This window comes from Scomber japonicus, chromosome 9 (assembly GCF_027409825.1).
Source record: "Scomber japonicus isolate fScoJap1 chromosome 9, fScoJap1.pri, whole genome shotgun sequence".
NCBI classification, from domain to species: domain Eukaryota; kingdom Metazoa; phylum Chordata; class Actinopteri; order Scombriformes; family Scombridae; genus Scomber; species Scomber japonicus.
The window spans coordinates 35858333-35879203 of record NC_070586.1 but is presented as its reverse complement, the minus strand read 5'-3'; the positions used below and the strand labels follow the sequence as shown (position 1 = coordinate 35879203).

Here is a 20871-nt window from a genome sequence, read left to right as displayed (position 1 = left end):
AAATACAGAAAATGCAGACTCGAAATAATTTTACCCCCATCGCTTTGGCGCCCCCTCAATTGTGGCGCCACTATGCGCCGCATATAGTGCATACCCACTTTTTGCGCCACTGATTACAGGTATATGTTTATAGTCATTTTAGAGCAATGACACCAATAATAATACTTTCATTCCACTTTCATTCTGCAACAGCTGCTCATTACCTATTACTTTGTTTGGTAATCTCTTGTCTGGTGATAAAAACATGCATCATATACTGTGGATAAAGAGCCAACTGCCTTTCTCTCCTAAACAGCAATGAGTGTATAAAGAGTTTGCAGATATAAGGACATTTTAAATGTTGTGCAGTATTTGACAGCAATTATAACTTCCAGTGGCTGAATGGAACAAAGTAGATTTACTCAAGTACAGTACTTAAGTGTAATTTTGAGGTACTTGTGCATGAGTTTTTGCATTTTATGCCACTTCACATGTTTACTCATTTAATCCTCTTTGATTTAATGTTGTGAGGCAATAAAACAGGAACAATCCTAAAAGGTAAAGTGTTAACAGATGACAGCTAAAGGCCAAATCCAGAGTACCATTAAACTGTTCAGGCTCTTCCAGTTAACAGTTAGTGGGTGGTAAGAGTGCCTATGTTTTAACCAATGATGACTGCGCTAAATGATGATGGCTGGATGATATTATGCTATCACTTCATGTGCACTATATAGACCTTTTTCACAGAAGACATCTTGAAATGTCACAGTGGGAAAAACACAGGTGTAAATAATGAAATTAATTCCACTTGAATAGAACAGAGGCCTCGTTAGTGTTATCAGGAACAGCTGGGCTTTTCCTTGTGCAACAAGTCAAACTGTGCTGTGTTAAATGCCTATTATATGAGCCTGCATGCTGGGTTTTAGCATAGTTTTACATATTGCTATGGTAAGTTTTTATATCTTATCTCTTTGTCTCTTAAATAAAGTTAAAGTGAAACATTGGGGGGGGTTTGTGTTACTGGTTTAAAATGAGAGAAATCCAATGTCTTTATATTTCAGTTTCTTCCTCTTGTGCATAGATAGATGTGAAACTGTGACTTTAGGAGTGTTTGCAATATGAGCAAAGTGACAGGCTTTTTTCTTGCACAGTGAATCATAGGACACGTTGTCTCATCCAAGTCAATATGACTCAGGGCTAATGAAAGAATATGTTTAAGTGTAAAAAGCAGTAACAATTAGACATTTTAATAAAACAATAGTTTCATGGGAAATGTTGCTAAGCTAATGTCAGCCAACTAGATTTGGATATCTCCTTCTGTTTTGACTGTTTAAGTTATTCTGTACAACAAATGAAAACATGTGTTTGGACACTCTAATGAGGCTGATAGAATATTATAACAATTTAATGTTGCCTATTTAGCTTCTGCTGTGAAGCTACAGTATTTTAACTCAACATAATTTGCACTATTAGAGACCAAGCTGCTTGTTTGTTGCCTTCAACATGCAGTAAAGACACAATGTGAGGGTTGAATGTTGTGTAGCTTTGCAGGAATATGACAGATACTGTGTCTCAGGTATGGTCCTCACCAACAGATGAGATGTCAGTGAAGTGGTCCTCGCCTTCTTCTGCATTGATGAGGTCATTCTTGCTCTTCTTGGCTCTTTTCAGCACTGCAAAATACAATATGGGGGAAAAATATGACACAAGTCACAAAGCAGTTGATCTGGTTTAACTCAAATTCATTAAGCTTTTGCTAAAGTGCAATAAGAAGGAGATTCTCTTTTTTTCTATCTCTCTTCTATTAAGATTCCTACTCTTTTCTTTCTTCTTTTAGAAACTTCTTGTCAAGTGTAAAGTTTCACAATCCTTTCATATCTGACTGATTCATTTCATTCAATTAAATATTAATTTATTCACACTAAATACATCTTGTGTTTTACAAAGATTAAATCATTGTCAGAAACAACAAAGCAATGTCAATGAATTGCCCTTCAAGGGATTAATAAAGTTGTCTTGAATCTTGTTAAAACAGACACTACATGGAAGCTAAAATATGATTAAAACAAAGCAAAGGCCTCATTTGCCCCTGTATTGGATCATCTGACATAGATATACAGTACACATGAAGCATAAAACAACCAAGAGGAACTTGTTGTTTATATTCTCAAAGGGATCCTGCATAAAGTAAATTGTTATTTCATTGGATGTATAGATGTCATTTGTTTTGCCTTAATGAACAAAAGTGCCATCAAATCTCCAAATGTCTTCCTAGCTCAGTGTTGCCGATGATGTTGCTGAGTATTTGCCCTTTCCTGCATTGGTTTTTTGTGTGGGAGTCTGGGGACCCCAAAAGTGAAGATGATATGGTATTGTAAGGTCATTTTAGGTAAAGTGTTCAAAACAGGATGGTTCATGCAAAGTCATTTGGGTGAGGCACGAGGCCAGCATGAAGCTAGCCTGAATCTGGCAGGCTGGAGGTCAGCCGCTATAAAATGAGAAGAGTACACTGTAAAAATGAAAAAGTTGAGAAAAAGTAAAATATCAAGGCAACATGATGCAAGAGATTTGAGTTTTCTCAACTTTTGCCAGCTGTTGACTTAACTAAGGTTTTTAAGTTTTGCCAAGAGTTCTGCCAACTCAGATCTTTTTGTTCACCTTATGAGGATACTGTGAGACTAATAAAGAACTTCATGCTTGAATGCGATGCATTTCTACCTTCACCAAACACAGATTTTTATGTTGTATAAATATACAATTATTCCTTCAATGGGATATATTTCTTGATTCACCTAACACAAATATTCTTGTTGAATAAACATACATTTTACATTCATAAATCAAGCTAAATTTATGTTGCTATAATTTTATTTTAAAACTGCTCAATAGATAATTAATAATACAGACTACAGCTGCATATTATCTGAAATGTTTTATTCAGTTTACCAGTGAACACAGGAAAACCATCATAAATACAACATGTGTAAAAAGCATAACATTCGGGGTGAATCTTCCTCCATGCTGAGTATTTGAAACCTGAAAGAAAGTTTTGGATTATCAATGTTGAGGGCATACAGGAGGCCAAAGAGGTATGCCATGGCAGTAGAGAGGTTTGGAATATTATGAAGCACAATGTCCTCTTCCAACACCATCATCATGTAGCAGTGAGGATGGCAACAGACACACCTTGCAGCACTTGTGCCAAAGTGTTGGAGTCCTGAGGAAGAAGAACAGATACATTATTAAGAGCTTAGAAAAAGTAAGACAAACTAGAAAGAACATTTTCTGAAAAAATATGTGAGTGCTGAAAAGGTTAATGCTAAAGCTGAAAAGTACAACTTGTAAGCAGAGAGATGATTGGCTTCATAAGGGCTAAAAGAAGTTGAAATGTTAAAAAGGCAGAAGGAAATGGGCAGCTATAAACTGATATCTGAATGAAATCTCAATGAAAACTGATAAAGCAATTTTAACATAGCTAAGAATAGATTTAGTAGTTTAAGGAGGGTGATTTACATGAACTGTAAATCACCCAGTTAACTTGTGGACGTATTAACCAGAAAAAGTAAATCTCTTTCTTTAATCAATGTCACCCACCAACCTTGTGATGAAACACTACCCAAAATGACCAACTGTTCCCCTCAGCAGAAAAAAAGGGATCTGAAGTGGAAAACTGCAACCCTCACCCCAAAATTATCTGGACTGATAAACTGCCCTGGGGAGGTGTACTTTTACATTTTGGATTAACTACTTAAAAACATCTCGTGGGAATGAGGAATTAGCTGCATGACCTGAATTATTTGTCTTTCCTGCAGTTACTATTACTTACCGAGCACTTCATGCATCTTCATGGAGGTAGATAGGCAGGCCTCTCAGTGCTGCTGTTTTCTGGTGGGACACAATGTCGGATTTTAAAAGTATCCAGTGGAAAACATGAGAATTTCAATTAGTATAGTACTGTAATGTCGTCATTCCTAATAAGAAATGTAACCCACTATGTGCCACAGGGTTTAGAATATATGGACCAACAACTAGGTTCGTAGTAGGAGGGTTGAAAAGAAGAATGACAGACACAATAGATAAATGGAGCCACGAGGTGCGTTTAAGGTAAGTTTACTGTATTGAAATATATAAAAGAAATATGAAAAATAGAAAATAAAGTTCAGTGCAATAACCACTGGTTTATCGATATTTCAGGCTTTCATAAACATAACCCAACTGAGAGTGTTTATATGGAGTGTACTGTTCTTGAAATGTCCGTGTTGATATCAGTCAGCGTGCTTAAGTCAAAAGAGTTTAAGTCAAGTCAGGGGGGATTTCAAGTAGTGAATTGCGTGGTGGTCCTACCACACTGAGACATGGGTGAAGGTGAAGAAGGAATGTGGTGTCCTCTTCAGCCATTGGTTCTTCATTCCTCCGATTAAGGAAAGATCTCACTGGGGGCTCGCCATCTCCCCTCAACAGAGAGAATCCAGATCCAAATCTAATGGTTCTCAAAAACCCAGCCTGTATAAAGACAGGACTGTTATTTATGTGACATCACTAAACATTTCTTTTATGGCCATATGTATAAATCTCAACACATTACTGTAACACAATAATGATTAAATAAATTATCTTTTTTAACTGTACAGTTTCTTTTTAACTCAATGTAAGTATTTCTCACATTTTTACAAATTTTTAACCAACATTTTAATCAACATGAATCATTTTAGCTGTTTAACCACGAATTATGATGGGTTTAACTTGTTTTTGTTATGAATGAACATATTTAGCAGTCCTTATAATACCACACATCATTAACAGTGCGTCTCAATATAACCAAACACACACACCAGCAAAATAAACATTATACCTCACTTTCTATCAGGTTATCAGAGTCGAAATATGCAGCGTTAACTCTTAACATACACAGTAGCCAGCAGTGATAAGCCAGGTTCAAGAGTCCCGGAGCAAATACACGTTTTCTGCCACCTCCCGTATCAACTCACAGCGTGGCTAATACACTTAGCTAGCGCTAGTGCTAACTAGCTCGGGCAACTCACCAAGACAGTGTTAAAAGTAAAGCTACTCCTGGCTCATGGATCTTTAAACACCTCTCGGTCTCAGATAAGTATACTTTAATGGTTATTCAGTGGGTTAACAACCGTTGTTCTGACTTTCTCGTCTGCTCCAACCGCTGCTCTCACTGCTACTTTGACTCTACTGTTTTGACTCTGCTGTTTTGGTTTTGACTCACTCAAACCCTAGCGTGCAGAGGGTGGGACTTACTCCGTCTGACCAATCATATATCTACTTTATGTACCGTCACAAATAAAGGTTGAGTGTGATTGACAGACTGATTAACAAATGAAAATATGGGTTGCCTGCCAGGCAAAGGTGCGTGCGGATTACAAATATGGACTGTGTAAATGTTACCAACAGCAGACAATGACATACAGTAAAAAAGTCAGTCTGCACAAATTCAGCATGATGAAAGTAAAAACACACTTAGCTTACCTGCTAGAGCGAAAGTTTTGTCAGCTCCCACCACATGGTTTTTTGCTCCACAAAATGTCAGACGGGCGCACACCTTCACAGGTGCTAAAAGCTGTTAAAAAAACGGTCAAACTGGTTCAGGCTTGCGTGCGCATGCGCACATGAGCAATCGACGGAGTTTGCCCAATTTAACTCAAAAATCTGCCCAAAGATTTACAAATTCTTGTTTAGCTGATTTAAAAATAGTAGTTAAGTCAACAATGGGTGAAATGTGCTGGGCAGACAACAGTTTATAGATTGCTTATTGCAAAGCCATATTTCCGAGTCAGTTTAATTTCAAAACTGTAATGAGATCAGCAATCGCTAGTTGTCATTTTTACAGTGTAAGGTGGTGGTGTAAAAGATAGACCATTGTGTGGAAAAGAGGAAATGCATGTGTTCTGGCTGATGACATCTGATAAATATGAGATGTACAAAGGATTCTTTGGGGTTTCTTGCAATAAGTCACTTCAAATCTGCAATTCAATGCTACAAGTCTGATTTTTGCCAACCCCTCTGAGACACGACCATAACTCCACAGTCCACTTTCACTGTTGAGAGCTATAAAAAAAACAGTGAGCGCATCAAAACTACGCAGCAGAGAAGAGCTTTAAATTTGTGTGAAGGGCTCTTGTACTCCCACTCTGCCTCTGAAATCCACTGAGCCTCACGCTCTCTCTACTTTATTCTAATCTCATTACCCTTCCACCTTTCTACCAATAACCAGCGTGACTGTTACCCCGGGTGAGGCTGCAGATCAGAGGCGGTATGGTCTTGATAAGATGGGAATGTGTGTTTGTGTGAGAACGTACGCGCGCGCGCGCGCGCACACACACACACACACACACACACACACACACACACACACACACACCTCAGAGTGATGCCAGTGGGAGTGATGTATCTGTGTCAGCCACATACTCTGCTGCTCACATGGTGGTCAGTACTAACAGTATGGAGCAAGACACGTATCCATTCACACATACAGTATGATCCACTAACATAAAAAATGCTATTTAAAAATATACGTTGAAACAAATGATTTGTGTGTCAATCATAACACATATATTATAGCTGTATGTACAGTATATTACATTGTGTATACTTATTGATACACTTATAAACACTTAAAATAATCCAGTTAAAGGGACTAAGACTAAAGTGAGTTAAGCTTTTTTTTAACAGCAGACATTATTGACTTGCCATAGAAGGAAAAGCACAGGTGTTACTAATAACATTAACACTGATGGCTCTGTTCTATTCAAGTGTTCAATAAGCCGTAACGGTGTGACAGTGAGTCAGCATGCACAAAACCATGATCCTGAAACTCAAGCAGCTCCATGAAATTTAGACATCATTCATGAGATTATTTACACATGTGCTTTTCCTATACAGTGACATAGCAAAATTATGCTGGACTGTTGCATTCACACAATGTCTATAAGTGGAATAACTAACTCTAAGTTTGGAGTTTTATCTCTGCCCTTTGGCAGTGAGAGTAATAACAAAAACACTTACTTCATAAACTTTGCCATAGCCTATGCCTTTGCTGCTGTTGCAGTTGTAAAATGGGAGATAAATTGTTTTGAGCATTGCACATTCTTCGTGAAATGTGCAATGCTCATTGATCAATTAGGTCCAATAACATTTGGAAAGTCTAGAAGAGCTGCATATTTTAGTTATTTTACACCCACATGTTAGTTGCTTCATTGGTGGAAGTCCCTAGTGCTGCCCATATTCATTTTCCAGATTAAAAACTCTGTTCACTGTGACATACAGAGAGATTTCTCTGCTGGTGATATCAGTAATATCAGAATTGTGTGAACTCATTTGGCAAGGGCTTGAATGGAAAGGACACACTGCAGGTATTGCAAACCAGTTACATAAAAGCTTAAAGATTCCCCTTAGACACATTTTAAGATATATAAAAATACCCTTCCTGCAATAATGTGTGTCTCAGTGGCGGCTGGCCCATAGGGGGCGCTGGGGCTCCGCCCCACCAGCTGTTTAGGGGTAAAAAAATATCTTTTACATTTAAAAAAAATAATCAATGCCAGTTTTACTTAATAGTGTGTGTGCCTACATGCAATTTAAATCATTTAAACAACATTTCCACCAACTGACACTCATTAAACAGTGAATTTCCACTGACAGACAGTGTATCATTCTCTCATGGGGCGCTCGGCAAAGCGCCCCTGACCTGCAGCTAAACAGCCAATCCGGTATGGTTGCTAGGGAGAAATTATGAATAATTGGCCTATCAAAGTCGCCAAATTTAACGCCGGTGGGGCGCTGGAAATTTCAGCCCAACTGCTACGTAAAATGCGTGAAGGTTTAGGATTGCTAAAACTACATGAGGAGCCAGCGATAGTTTTTTTCGTATTGCGACTCCCAGACTCTGTCCTACGCTACGGCGGGGAAAAAAATACGTGCTACGACGATGGCGGTGACAACCGGAGTTCAAGAGCAGCTTCCACCAAATTCGGTGGTTAAACCATTATTAATCTACCCTTTTGCAAGACGGACGACGGAGGAAAAACTGCTCCTTAAGGAGCTGGAACTGAAACTGAAACATCGATGCTGTCTACATCGCAGGAATCACCCAGGCATTCATTAACCGCATGCAGGCTATCAGGTATGCTAAATGCATTATTAGGTAGCCTAGCCTAATTGTTAATTCTCTGCATAAATTATGTGTAGCCTTAAATGCTTGTGTCATCTTATTCAAATTATTAATTTATCTGTGAAGTTTAGATGAAATAATTATAACAACCTTGGGTTTGGTTAATATATCCCTAACCAGTTTTCACAACTGACTCATAAAATGTATGTATTGGATCAGGGAGGCTGTTCCTAATCTGATTGAGGATGAGGAGTACAGGGGACCTGTTCAGGAGCCACCCACAGAGAAACGGAGAATATTGGGAGAAGACATGCAGAGGAACAGACACACAGAGGACCAGAGACATTCTTGTGTCTTTTAAGTTGTGTATATATAGCTATATGTTGTCAATATGTAATATTATGTAATTGTAATATAGTTGTGGAGAATGCTGTGACAGGCTGTGACAAATGTATGACACTGATGCTGTTTTTTGTCTTGATTAGAGAGGGTATTAAAATCATCTGTTTTATGTTTAATTTTTGAAAATAACTTGGTTCTAAATTCTTTGTATATGTTACATTTTAATAGGAAAAGTTCTCTTTCATTCTCTCTTCTCAACCCACACTCACCTTAGACACTCCCCCCTCCACTCACTCACTCATTCACTCACTCACTATTGATTTGTATAGATTCAGCTGAAATCATACCCTTGTTGTGAATTTATCCCTTGATTGTATTGTATAGTATTTGATAGCATAAAGTCTAATTATAGCTGTAAATTGTTACTTTTTCTATGAAATTAAATTATTATTGTGGAACTGTAGTCATTTTCCGACTGTTCATTTGAATGCTTATGCTAGATTAGGCAGGGAAATCTGTTGGCACACCAGCCCCACCAAAAAAAAAATTCACCAGCCGCCACTGGTGTGTCTCATGTTTTTCCACACAAAAAAATATATAATTACTACATTAAAATAATTACAACTACCAGCATTAGTTTGTTTGTTCTTTTTCGTGCTACTTTTTTTAAAACCTGCATTACATTAAATGAGCTAACTGCTACTGCTAACCTTGCTAAAGTTACAGACGTTTAGCTAGCATCAAAGAGAATAGAGTTCAAGCTGCTAGCTGCTAATGGGGCTAGAACAGCTATGTTTAAATAGCTTGACAGGCTAATTCAAAAGGACTAAGCCCTGTCACATGTATCCCAGTTACCTCCTAGTATTATTTCATTCTGTATTTGTGAGTGTTTTCACACCTAGCCATTCCTTGCTACTGTGCAACACCTGTTGCTAACTCCCTCATATCACTGCTGCCTGCCTCCCCAGCTGTGTGTCATTACTGAATTATTCTCTGTGTAAATATAGAGGACATTTTCCCTTTCTCATATACCACCTCATCCATCATCCCAGTAGTCTTGCTGTTCCTTTTCTCACTTGTTAAAAAGCCTCGCTACCTGTTTCTTATATTGTGTACACCTGCTGATTACAGTGGTCATGGTAAGCAACAGTAAAACTGAAGCTACCAGGTTCTGCTCCATAGATAAGCAAATCAAATACAAATGCCATTGACATTTGCAGTTATCCTACAAATGACAATTTACAACTAAACATCCATGGATTATAGCCTCACTAGTCACTGAATATCATGTTGTGTTGTTAAAACCATACATTTAAAGAATTACTCTTTTTTTTTCATTACACTGTATAGCTGTGTGATGTTTTTTGTTTTTTTGTTTTTTTACTTTTCACAGTAGTCACCATTTCTCCCCAGCATCAACCATCTCAAAAACTGTGCTGAAGTCTGGGGCGAGTTAAGTGGCTGAGTTAGTTCAGATATGTCTGTAATAACAGCAGGACACTGTAGAGGGTTTTACACAGCTATTACAGTTAAACAGTAAGAAAATGATGACATCTTATGTTTAAGAATTTTATGAATTGACAAAGTCAAGTTACAATGATGCGAGTGCCAATGCTGGTAAATTTGTGCGCCCACAAAGTAATTGTTGATTAACATTGTGAAAGTCACACTTTCCACTTCTGATAGTGAGTGCTGCAAGAAGCAATATACTCTTCAAATAGCCATTCACTGTGACTTTGACAGCTAGTGGCTGAATGGCACAGTAGAAAAAACAGATCAGCTGGTTCAAAACTGCAAAAAAATTCAAAATATTAAAAAAGAACTGAAATATGTTTAAATGAAGGAGGAAACAAAATATTCACCTGTCATATGATTAGGTAAAAGTTTGATGATATGAAACCTGATATAAACTATGAATCTTTTTTTTTTTTTAGATATTTATATACCAGTGTATATTGGTTTAGTTTTGTTATATTTAGATTGTGAACATCACAACTCCAATCACACCTCCAACATGGTGCTGAATTGTTTATGCATATCTTCTGCTAATTTACTGTCTTTACATTGAAATCTGAAGATGACAGTCCTCACCAGAGTTGTGCTGTTTCCTTTTGTACCACGCCCCATCCAGAGACTTCTCCTCTGCATGCTTGTCCTCCTCAGCCAGCATCACCTCCTCTGCAACACAAATACCACACACCAGTTACAGGAGGTCACACTTAGTGTCAACATCAATTACAGTAAAGTCAGGAAATGTGTTTTGTTTTTTTATCTTTAAATATATGTGACTCAGTTCAGTGCGTGTGTGTGTGTGTGTGTGTATTTGTGTCTGACCTGCTTTGCAGATCCACTCCAGGTAACCAGTCAACTCTCTCTCTATCTGCTGCTGTCTGCGGAGCTTCAGGAATTCCTGCCTCTTCTCCACCCGCTCTCTCTCCTTGGCAAACTCCCTGTAGTAACCACAAACACACACACACACACACACACACACACACACACACACACACACACAGACACACAGACAGACAGACACACACACACACAAACAGAAATGTTTATAGGATCTGAGCTGAAGCCAACACATAGACCCTGGGGCACTCCACTGTTGACAGACACAGCCTGCTGGCTTCCACCAGGTAAGACAGAGTCAGTGTCCTGTCACACAGTGACAGTGACTGTTGACAGCAGAGCTGGTCTAATGCTTAGAGCAAGCCTGTGTCTGTATCCAACAAGGCACTCTGTCCTTTCTCCACAAATACTACTAAGGTGCCAAGTCACATGACTTGGATTTGAGTCAGACTAAAAATGAAGACAGATTTTCAACTCAAGTTTGACTTTAACACAAATGACTTGTGACTTCACTTAAACTTGAAACTTCTCCCCAAGCATAAACATTTACACAGAGCATATGTAACTTTTGAAAGAAGAAATGAACAAAATCTCCTTTTATTCTGAGCAATAAAACAAAACACAGTTTACACAGGTGCATTATGAGATACAGACATCTTGTAGCTTGAATATATCTGTCTGTATTACTGCATGAAACAAGCCTGGTGCTACACAGTAGATTTTCTCTGTGTGTTATTAATCTCTCCTTTTTCAGTCTCATCCTATCTGTGTGGCGCCACGGCAACAAATGCCAGCCAGCAGAAGACATAGAGAGACAAAAATATATGAGTGTTTACATGCAGGATGAGTGTGATGCTTACAAACACACTATCTGAATGATACGTTCATATATTAGTACACAGAGGACATGATTAATCAAATGAAATATCTGTCTAAGTCATTAATCTGCTGTGAGAATATGAATATTATAAAAAAAACACACTTCTTTGTCCAAATATGACACAGTGCTCACAGCATTATCTCCATCACAACTGCATTGCTTTGCCTACATGAAATAGGGTTATGTCATGCCAGTAAGATGGTTTTCATTTTAAATGAAGCTGGATGCAAAATCTGAGATATGAGAGATGAAGCAGAGAGGGTGAAGGAGGTAGCGAGAGAGACAGAAAGACCAATAAAGGAAAAGAAAGAGAGAAAGAGGAAAATAGGCTGTTAGAACAACAGAGTGAGGGATCTCCAGTCCGCCCCCAAAGCTCAGTGATTGGTGTGTCTCCCACACAGTGGTGGGGGGGGAGCTCTATCCTGCATTGCAGTGGCTGTCTGCCTGCCTTCCTGTGGGTGTGTGTGTGCATGCGTGTATGTGTGTACGTGCCTGCCACTGTGTCTAAATCGAACTGTGTGGTTATATATCTATGTGTATTGTGTATTGGGTGCGTTTAATGTTTTGACTGTGAGTGTATATGTGTGTGTGTGTGTGTGTGTGTGTGTGTTTGTGTGTGTGTGCGCAGAGAGAAACTGTGGCAGCTAGGATTTCCCAGCCTTGTAGCTTTCAGCCACACTCTCACACAGTGTCACACATATTGAAACTTCTGCCAGCGTGAGCACAAACATAAACATTACACAGACAACTCCACACTAAGTTAGGCAGAGAGCTAAGAATGTGGAAATGTACACACACACACACACACACACACACACACACACACACACACACACACACACACACACACACACACACACACACACACACACACACTCCTCAAAACGCCAGAAACTGCAGTTCTATTTGAGGTCATCTAATAGCAATCACCATCAAACATACATGTGTAGACTCACTCAAATACACACATCCTGTAGGGAAGAGAAGTTCTAGCTGGGTGCTAGTTCTGGAGCTGACAATAGCGGGCAATTAAACTCCGACCTCTTCTACACATTAACTAATAAACTTATCTCCAGTTACATCAACATAACGAAATACAATAGTAGTAGTACAGCAGATAAACTACTCACTTTTCATTCACGCACAGATCACTGGTACTGAAGCCATTGCACCGCACACCTTTTAGCTTAACTGAACTGAAGCGCACGCCCCCTCAGATACAACCCCCCCCCCCCACCTGGGCTGGCTCACCTCAACAATATCACCACACTGAATGAACATCACACAGAACACAAAGCCCACAATAGGAATAAACTCTCAATAACCCTGTAACTTTGGGGCCTTTTCTACACATCCATTCACACATGTTACAGTGTATCATTACAACATATATATGTTAATGAATGTGTGCACATGCATTGATATAAGTACAGTGTGTATGCAGTAGAAGTCAAAAGTTCAACACATTCTCATTCAAGTTAATGGGAAGGTGTGTCCAAACTTTTGACTTTTGATTCATACTGTATGCATGCAGGCTTGTATGTCTACAGTATATGTAGGTGTATGAGTACTGTATATGTATGGATTACAGCCCGGCCGATATATCGGTCAGAAGATATTATCGGCTGATATTTGCCTATCACAGATATATTGCTATCGGCGAATATGTTGTTGGATATATACAGTTTTTTTTTATTAAACAGGCAGCATATTATTATATTATATATTATTATATTATACATAATACATATTTTATTATTTTTCTTTATTTAGTTTGTGGTTATAAACTGGTGTCTGTAGCAAAAAGTCCTTCAATTGAACAATATTTGAATCAATTGTGACCAATAGGGGGCAGTAGAGCTCTAAAACAAGCAGAGCACTCATATATTTTCACTTTACAAAACTGTACATAGCTAACATGTCCACAAACAATTATTCACAATGATTTAATTATTCATTGCTGGCGACGTTTACAATAAAAGCAAAGTGAAATTTGTGAGGGGATATTTGAGAATAGATAGTTTGGGGTGCTCATCTTTGATCACAGTCACATCTCATGGCACTCTGCCCACGCTGATGAGATAAAAGCCGAGCAGACAGCGCCCGAGAGGGGGGTCTGGAGCCTCTCAACCCTGCGTGTATCTGCTTTTTTCCTGGCGGCTCTGAAGCTCAGATCGTGGCCTTTAAACAATGACATGGCCCCCGCACGGCCCTGCCAGACTGCATCAGTGACCTTCCACCTCCTCAGTAACTGTGAGGCCATCTGACAACTTCTGTGGAGAGCTCAGGAGGCAGAGAGGACACCATACCCACTGAGGGGGCTGCTAAAGGCTATCCTCCCACTAAAGCTTTGTCCCTGTGTTTACAGTAGAGATGTACAGTAGGCAGGAATATGTGTGTGTGACAATAATACTAGTAACTAAACTTCTCACAATGACGTGCTTCACAGAGCATGAATAAAGTTTAAGATCAAATACACTAATATGAAATTGATCACCTGGAAAGAGAGTAACCATTGAGAAGCTGAAGGTTGGGAACATTAATATTAAAATACTTGTCAGAGGAAATATATTTTAAAGACGGGACTTGCCAGATGACTGTAGGTCACTTTCACACCCACAGTTTGATTAATTAAGTCTGGACAGAGAAAATAGAATCCGTTGTTGCCTTTTAGATGTTGGCCTTGTTTCATAAAAGCATTTTAAGGATGAGATGATTGGAAATCTTTGCAACCTGGTCAGCATTCTAACAGGAGACACTCTTACTGTAGATATGATGGTAGATTAATGAGTGACTTCTATCTGCTTATAGATGATGAGAGCATCTGAAGAAGCTTTACAACTTGCAGGAGGAACCTAAGATCACAACATTTGGGGTTCTTTTTGTACCTTTCTAGATCTATATGTACTTTTATCATAAACACTGATGTTCTTTGTTATTCTATTCTTTTTTAAAGAATAGATTGTTTTCACTAGAAAAGCGCCACATTTTGATATATTGAGCTTTCAAAATTTCCACATCTTATAAAAGAAAACTGAAAGAACATTAAAGTAGCTGTATGTAACAAATATATTCCAAGTAATCATAAAATGGCCCTAAATGTCACCAGACATTAAGGAATCATGTTAATTTCAAACACTGATATCACTGACAGTAGTAGTCCAGCCAGAATATTCACATTTGAAAAGCTCAGTTGCAGCCCTCAAGTAATGTTTATGTTGTCATTCTGTGTTTTGGCCTGATACGCCACCCACTACCTATCTACCAATCACTAAGTCAGTAGTGTTTCAGCAGCCAGGTTGCCAGTTGCCACTGAGCTGCAGCTAGGAACATTGCAGATTGCTGATGTTACAAAACCAAAAAAACCTCATTATGACTCTCAATACGTCGTGACAATTTGAGAAACAAAACAAGGGGATGTATAGGAGATGCCTTTGAAACAGGTTGGGATGTCTGACTGTGGGTCACTTCGCATTGTGTATGTTGCACTCGTCTCACGTGCGTGCAGGATCACGTCCAACAACTGGCAACCCGTGTGAAGTAGACTCTGGCAGGGAGGGGGCAAGGAGTAACAGCTCTCTCCAATGTTTTGAACGTGGGCCACAGTTCCATTTCTAAACGCTTGAGGCCTGTACTACGAAGCTGGATTAACCTATCCAGGATATCTCTCCGTTACCTGGATTGATTTACCCAGATATTCGCAGTCTAGGATAAACGGTACTACGAAGCTGGTTATCAACCCGGTAAATCAACCCAGGGTTTTCCAATCTGGATCTCTGCGCGCTCACATAAAGGGGAGGTGTTTGCAGCGTCTGACCAATCACAAAAATGCAAAAACTCTGCAGAGCAGACTACTTTACCATGGAGGAGCAGACAATTATTCTTCATAAATATGAAGAATTCAAACACATCATCCAGGCCAAAAGCAACACTGTTGCTGCAGCAAAAGCCAGGAAGGAATGCTGGCAGAAAATTGCCGACTGTGTTAATGCGTAAATTCATGAGATCATACAATATTAATTTATCGGACAATATAAACGGACAGCACTCTGATCACACAATGTTACTTTATTACGGTACAGACGTTTGGGGCAGATCGCTTCCTCAGTGCCCTTCCTTTCATAAGAGACATTAAGTTAGTTTAATATTCAACATTCAAAATACAAACCTATTATGCGCTTCAACCATTTGAGTGAATGATTTCAAACCAACTGTATAACAGACTAATATCCCTCATGTGCCACAAGGCTTATTTTACAAATATATTTTTTCGTCAATTTTTTACAATTACAATAAATAAATACAGTTATTATGCTCCCTGACACTTTGATCTCAGGATGTCAAACCTACAGAATAATATCCCCCACGTGCCTCAATGATTATTTTTTAAATATATATTTTGGCCAATTAAAAAATTGCATCTATCACAAAAAACTCTTTCTCTCCTAAGCGCTCCTCTCGCGATCCGCGCACCAATGTCGACAGGATCTTCTAAGAATGGGCGGGTCATTTTCTAAGAGAACTGATTGGTCAGGAGGTGGTGCTTTTATACTCGTTGATCTCTTATCCAGAACATAACCTGCTCCGGAGCAGGTTAGCCGTTCAGCATAAGTTACCATGGTGATTTACCCCGGTAAGAAGTGAACCAGCTTCGTAGTACGGAAAACCCAGGGTTAACCCTGAAGTTACCTCGATAAGAGAAAATCCAGCTTCGTAGAACAGGCCTTTGGTGTCAGAGTTACATACTTCAACTTTAAGTTTCTATTTGTATACCTGATTGCATTTGCCTGTACTCTAGCTGTGTGGTGTGGACATGTTGCTGGCTACTGAAATGTGAAATGACAGCAGTGATACTCATCGCTCTTTTACACTCCTGCTTTCGTTTTTGTTGTCACTGACTGTTTTTCTGGCCATTGCCATGGCGTCACTTGCATTTTGTTTGGAGCTGTGCACGCTCGGGCGGAGACCGATGTGTCAGAGGACTTTCAAAATAAAGGCGCCTCTTAAAGATGATGATTAATGTTTTCATTTTGCATCGCTGCTATTAATGTACCGATGTAGATCAATATATCTTTACACCCCTAGCTATTACCATTTGTAACCGCTAATGGGGATCCTGATAAACAAACAAACAAACAAACAAACAGCTTTGATGATGTCATCACCTAAACTGCTCAACTGTGGCGACTGACAGCATGTGAATAAACCTTCCTGTGTTTGTCTCGTCTGGTTTTACAAATACGAGATTAAAAAGCAGAAATGTGTTTTGTACCTTTAATAAGTTCTATAAGTCAAACTTTCTGTCAAGTCTTAACCTGATGCTTCATGACTTCGAGCTTGTTGGAAGCTGATAAGATCATAAGCTAACATGAAAATGACAATCTAGATACAACTTTGAGAGAAATGATAGACATATAAATGACTGCAAGGAGAACCTAATATTAATGGCACTGCTGAGCTGAATCTGCAGTTTGCTCACTCTATCACAGCCCCCTTTCTCTCTATCTCTATCTCTCTCTACGACCCAATTAGAATTAAAATTGCTGTCAAACTTAAGTAAACAAGACAAAGTTGAGACTTATTATTCCATCCTGCGAGCGGCTGAGTGATTTAAAGCTGGTGGAGAAAGAAAACAATGTTCCACAAATGACTTTTAAGTCTTTAAGGGACAGTCAAGTCTCTCACCTTCATTTGAAAAAGAAGCGCTGGGAGGAAATAGATTTCACACCAGCAGGGAGAAACATTACCTTATCAGCAAGGGCAGAACAAGCAGCTGGAACTTAGAGGACTGAGGCTTCTTTCAGAAAAATGAACAACCTTAACTTTAAACAAGAAGAGAGAGAGAGAGAGCGTGAATACAACTCTGTGCTCGCCCGTCCATCGGAATGAGCTCAGATAGCTGCAGAGAATGTACAAGTAACAGCATTAATGTCAGGAGAAAGAAGCCAAGAATATATCTGGTGGGAATTTTATTAGATTGCTGACAACAAATCAACAGCTTGATAAGAGGGAGAGAGTATAATAGAGAGTGTGTCGGTACCATGCAGCAGTGTCTGATACTCATAAAGCTGTGGAAGAATGTTAACTAGATATATTAGAACTTCCAGCAGTGAAGTGTATATGTATTTGGATCTGTACACAAATCTACTATATATTACATATGATTCTGAAACCTTGGTAATGGGACTTCAGGATACCCAAAGTGAGTTTCGGTGAGTAACCCTGCCTCTAAACCAAAGTGTTTCTTTACAATAAAAATTCACAGCATACCTTTTAAACACTGGAAATCACAAACACTACAGAAAAGCTGCAGAACTGCAGAAATGTCATGTTTTTTTATTATGTGAATATGAAAAGGAAAATGGTATAAAATAAAATTGGAAGTTATGTGGGGAAATGCTGACAGTTTGGGATCCAAAAATAACAGAAATATATATATAAATAAATAGTGAGAATCATTTTGAGATGGTCAGCAGGACTGAAAGTTTGATATATAAATGATGACCAATTTTACAAACGTTTTAATGTACACTACAATGCAATACCAGTATTTCAGGTATACTATTACTTTCAGTTCAACTGTGGATTTTTTTTTCCACTTTAAAATTTGTGCAATAAAAATAGACTCAGATATTATCATTGAACACCAATATTACTCTACTATTTTTTTTACCTTTTTTCTTTTCTTTTTTTTTTTTACAACTATTGTTTCTATTGTAGAGTACTTATTTAGTATTTGTTATTCTTTATTTTTTTATTGATGCCCTATATTTGCTATCCACTTTGCTGCTGCAATACTGTAAATTTCCCCACTGTGAGAATAATAAAGGAATATCTTATCTTATTTCATGTGCATGTACCATTGTTTATTCAAAATAAAGTATACCAGCACACATCAGAATACTAGGATTAACAGTATTATTGAGGGATTACATTAAAAAACATAAAGGAGCAAACTACATTTTTTTCCCTCTCTCCCTTAATAAAATAGTTACAATTTCATTTTTTGATGTTATTGTCTCATATTAATTAGATTATGTGGTAGCTGCTAAACAATTCCTTTAAAAAACACAATGTTAAAGCTACAGTATGTCTGATCCTCTGTTGTTCAGAATAGTCTCACTTATTGTAACCAGTTTTAATATGTGCATTCAATGTGTACTTGTTGAATACCACTGTTTACTCTTATGCAGGGATGTATCCTCCATCCTGCATATTTGATGATCTCCTATCCACCCACTCTGATCCTAAAGGAAAATTCACACTCCCATCATCAATGTGTATGCGTGCTGTACTGTAAGTTACATGAGTAGAGGATGGAGAACAATACTGAGAGACTGCTGTTGCTGAAGAAAGATGATGATAACTACAAAGCAATATTACAATTGAGGCAATGAAAACAGAGCCTTTCCCATGATGCTCTTTTCAGTGGTGATGACATATCTGTGACCCAGCGTGTGCTGCTTGTGTTGCTTTATAAATGAGAGAATATGTACCACAGAATTACACTGACACACTCTGCACACCATGTACAGGGCAGAGTCTGCTTGTGGTGCAGCAGACTTGTATAATCATGTGAATTTATGTTTTAATAAAACCTCATGAATATTACATTAGAGCAGCCACAGATGTTGAATTTGCCTGATTTAGTTAATGCAAGAGAAATACACACACACTGGAAGAAAGGAAAAAATTTAAATGTGTCTGAAGGAGAGTTATCATAGCAGTCTATATTTCATAAGTGATCCAAAGAAAATCAAACAGCATTCATAAAGTTATACTGATCTATACACAGAAAGCTGTATGCTGGTCTTTTACTGCTCATATTGCCTGATAGCTGTGTCACTTAATGTGTACACATGTACACCAACACTATACTTTAGTATCAGTCAGTGTGCACAAACTGTACACACCATGAACCGCTAACCATAACTCAGTCACTCAGATATTCACTGTGAAGCCCTTCATTACAAGTTGTTATTGAGCTACATGTCATTCTCATTTAGCACCGCATGCCTAATTTATTATGAGTAAATTCACAAATTAATGTGTTTGCTAGAGATGTCTACTACTGCCAGTCATTGCTTATTAAATTAACATTGTGTTTTGAACAGTTTTTACTCAACCCACAACTTAGTTTTATTGAGAATACTAAGTTAACTAAAGCTGGCTAGCAGCTAAACTAGTGCTATCGAAATACAAAAGTAGTATGTAAGTGATGATTATAGTATTTTTTTAAATTTGCATTAATACATCATATTTATAGATTTGTTCTACAAATAGTCTAAAATACTTTCACAGTTGTAATGTGTGATAACAGTGAGTTGCTTTGGACACTTTACTTTCAGCGTGGTTAGCCTTTATTTTGAAGTGCTTCTCACTAGCTTAAAATAAATATGACTTTCTTATGAAGTAAAAATTGTTTTATAGTATATATTGACAATTAAATTTTTTTTAAACATGTTTAACAGAAATGTTTTTTATTGTTTTAACTACTGGCTAGCTGTAGTTAACAATGAATCTTAGCTCTGTGCTATAAAAACTGCAGTGGATTGATGAGCACACATCTTTTTTTATAGAAAGAAAACATGATTGGATTTTCATATAAGAATACAGATTTTTTGTACTTTTTGGCATATACTGTTTATATTAAATAGGTGCTTATGAGCAGAGATGTGATCTACAAGAGTTAAAAAGGCATTTTTCATTTCATCATCAAAGTTGATATTCATCCGACAGCCTACATTTTGTAGCAAGCTTAGCTGCTACTTAGCTTTAGTTAAGAGTTTAACATAATCTCAATAAAACAAAGTAACATTAAATAGAAAAATTGTGTGAGCAAGACATTCTGAGTCAAGTGGCTTTATGGTAGACATCTTTCTTTTGTTACTTTACATTGACCTTTCAAATCACAAACTCAAGGTTTGTACTCACCCTGACAGCACACCCAGCACCAGGTTGAGCATAAAGAAGGAACCAATGATGATGAGGGGGATGAAGTACAGCCAGTTCCACGTGTTCCCTGAGGCATCGTTGGCCTGAACACATAAATACATAAACACAGAAAAGAATTGGACCATCAATACGTTTGTGTTAGTGCAGTTGAATGATAAGATTGGTGTTATTCTGTTTTCTTATTGTCAACTCATCTCATGAAAACACTAAAACCAGCAAAGTGTTAGCC

General features: G+C 38.1%; 1 protein-coding gene across 1 annotated transcript in view; it reads right to left on the bottom strand.

Moving 5' to 3' along the window:
- cacna1ba (calcium channel, voltage-dependent, N type, alpha 1B subunit, a) overlaps positions 1-20871 on the bottom strand; it is a 172499-nt gene that overhangs the window by 72904 nt on the left and 78724 nt on the right. The window contains exons 7-11 of the mRNA XM_053325836.1: positions 20622-20725; positions 10793-10908; positions 10541-10636; positions 5476-5520; positions 1571-1652 (exon numbers count right to left, since the gene is read on the bottom strand). Of these exons, the coding sequence (XP_053181811.1) occupies positions 1571-1652; positions 5476-5520; positions 10541-10636; positions 10793-10908; positions 20622-20725 (443 nt within the window). The remainder of the gene's footprint in view (positions 1-1570; positions 1653-5475; positions 5521-10540; positions 10637-10792; positions 10909-20621; positions 20726-20871) is intronic.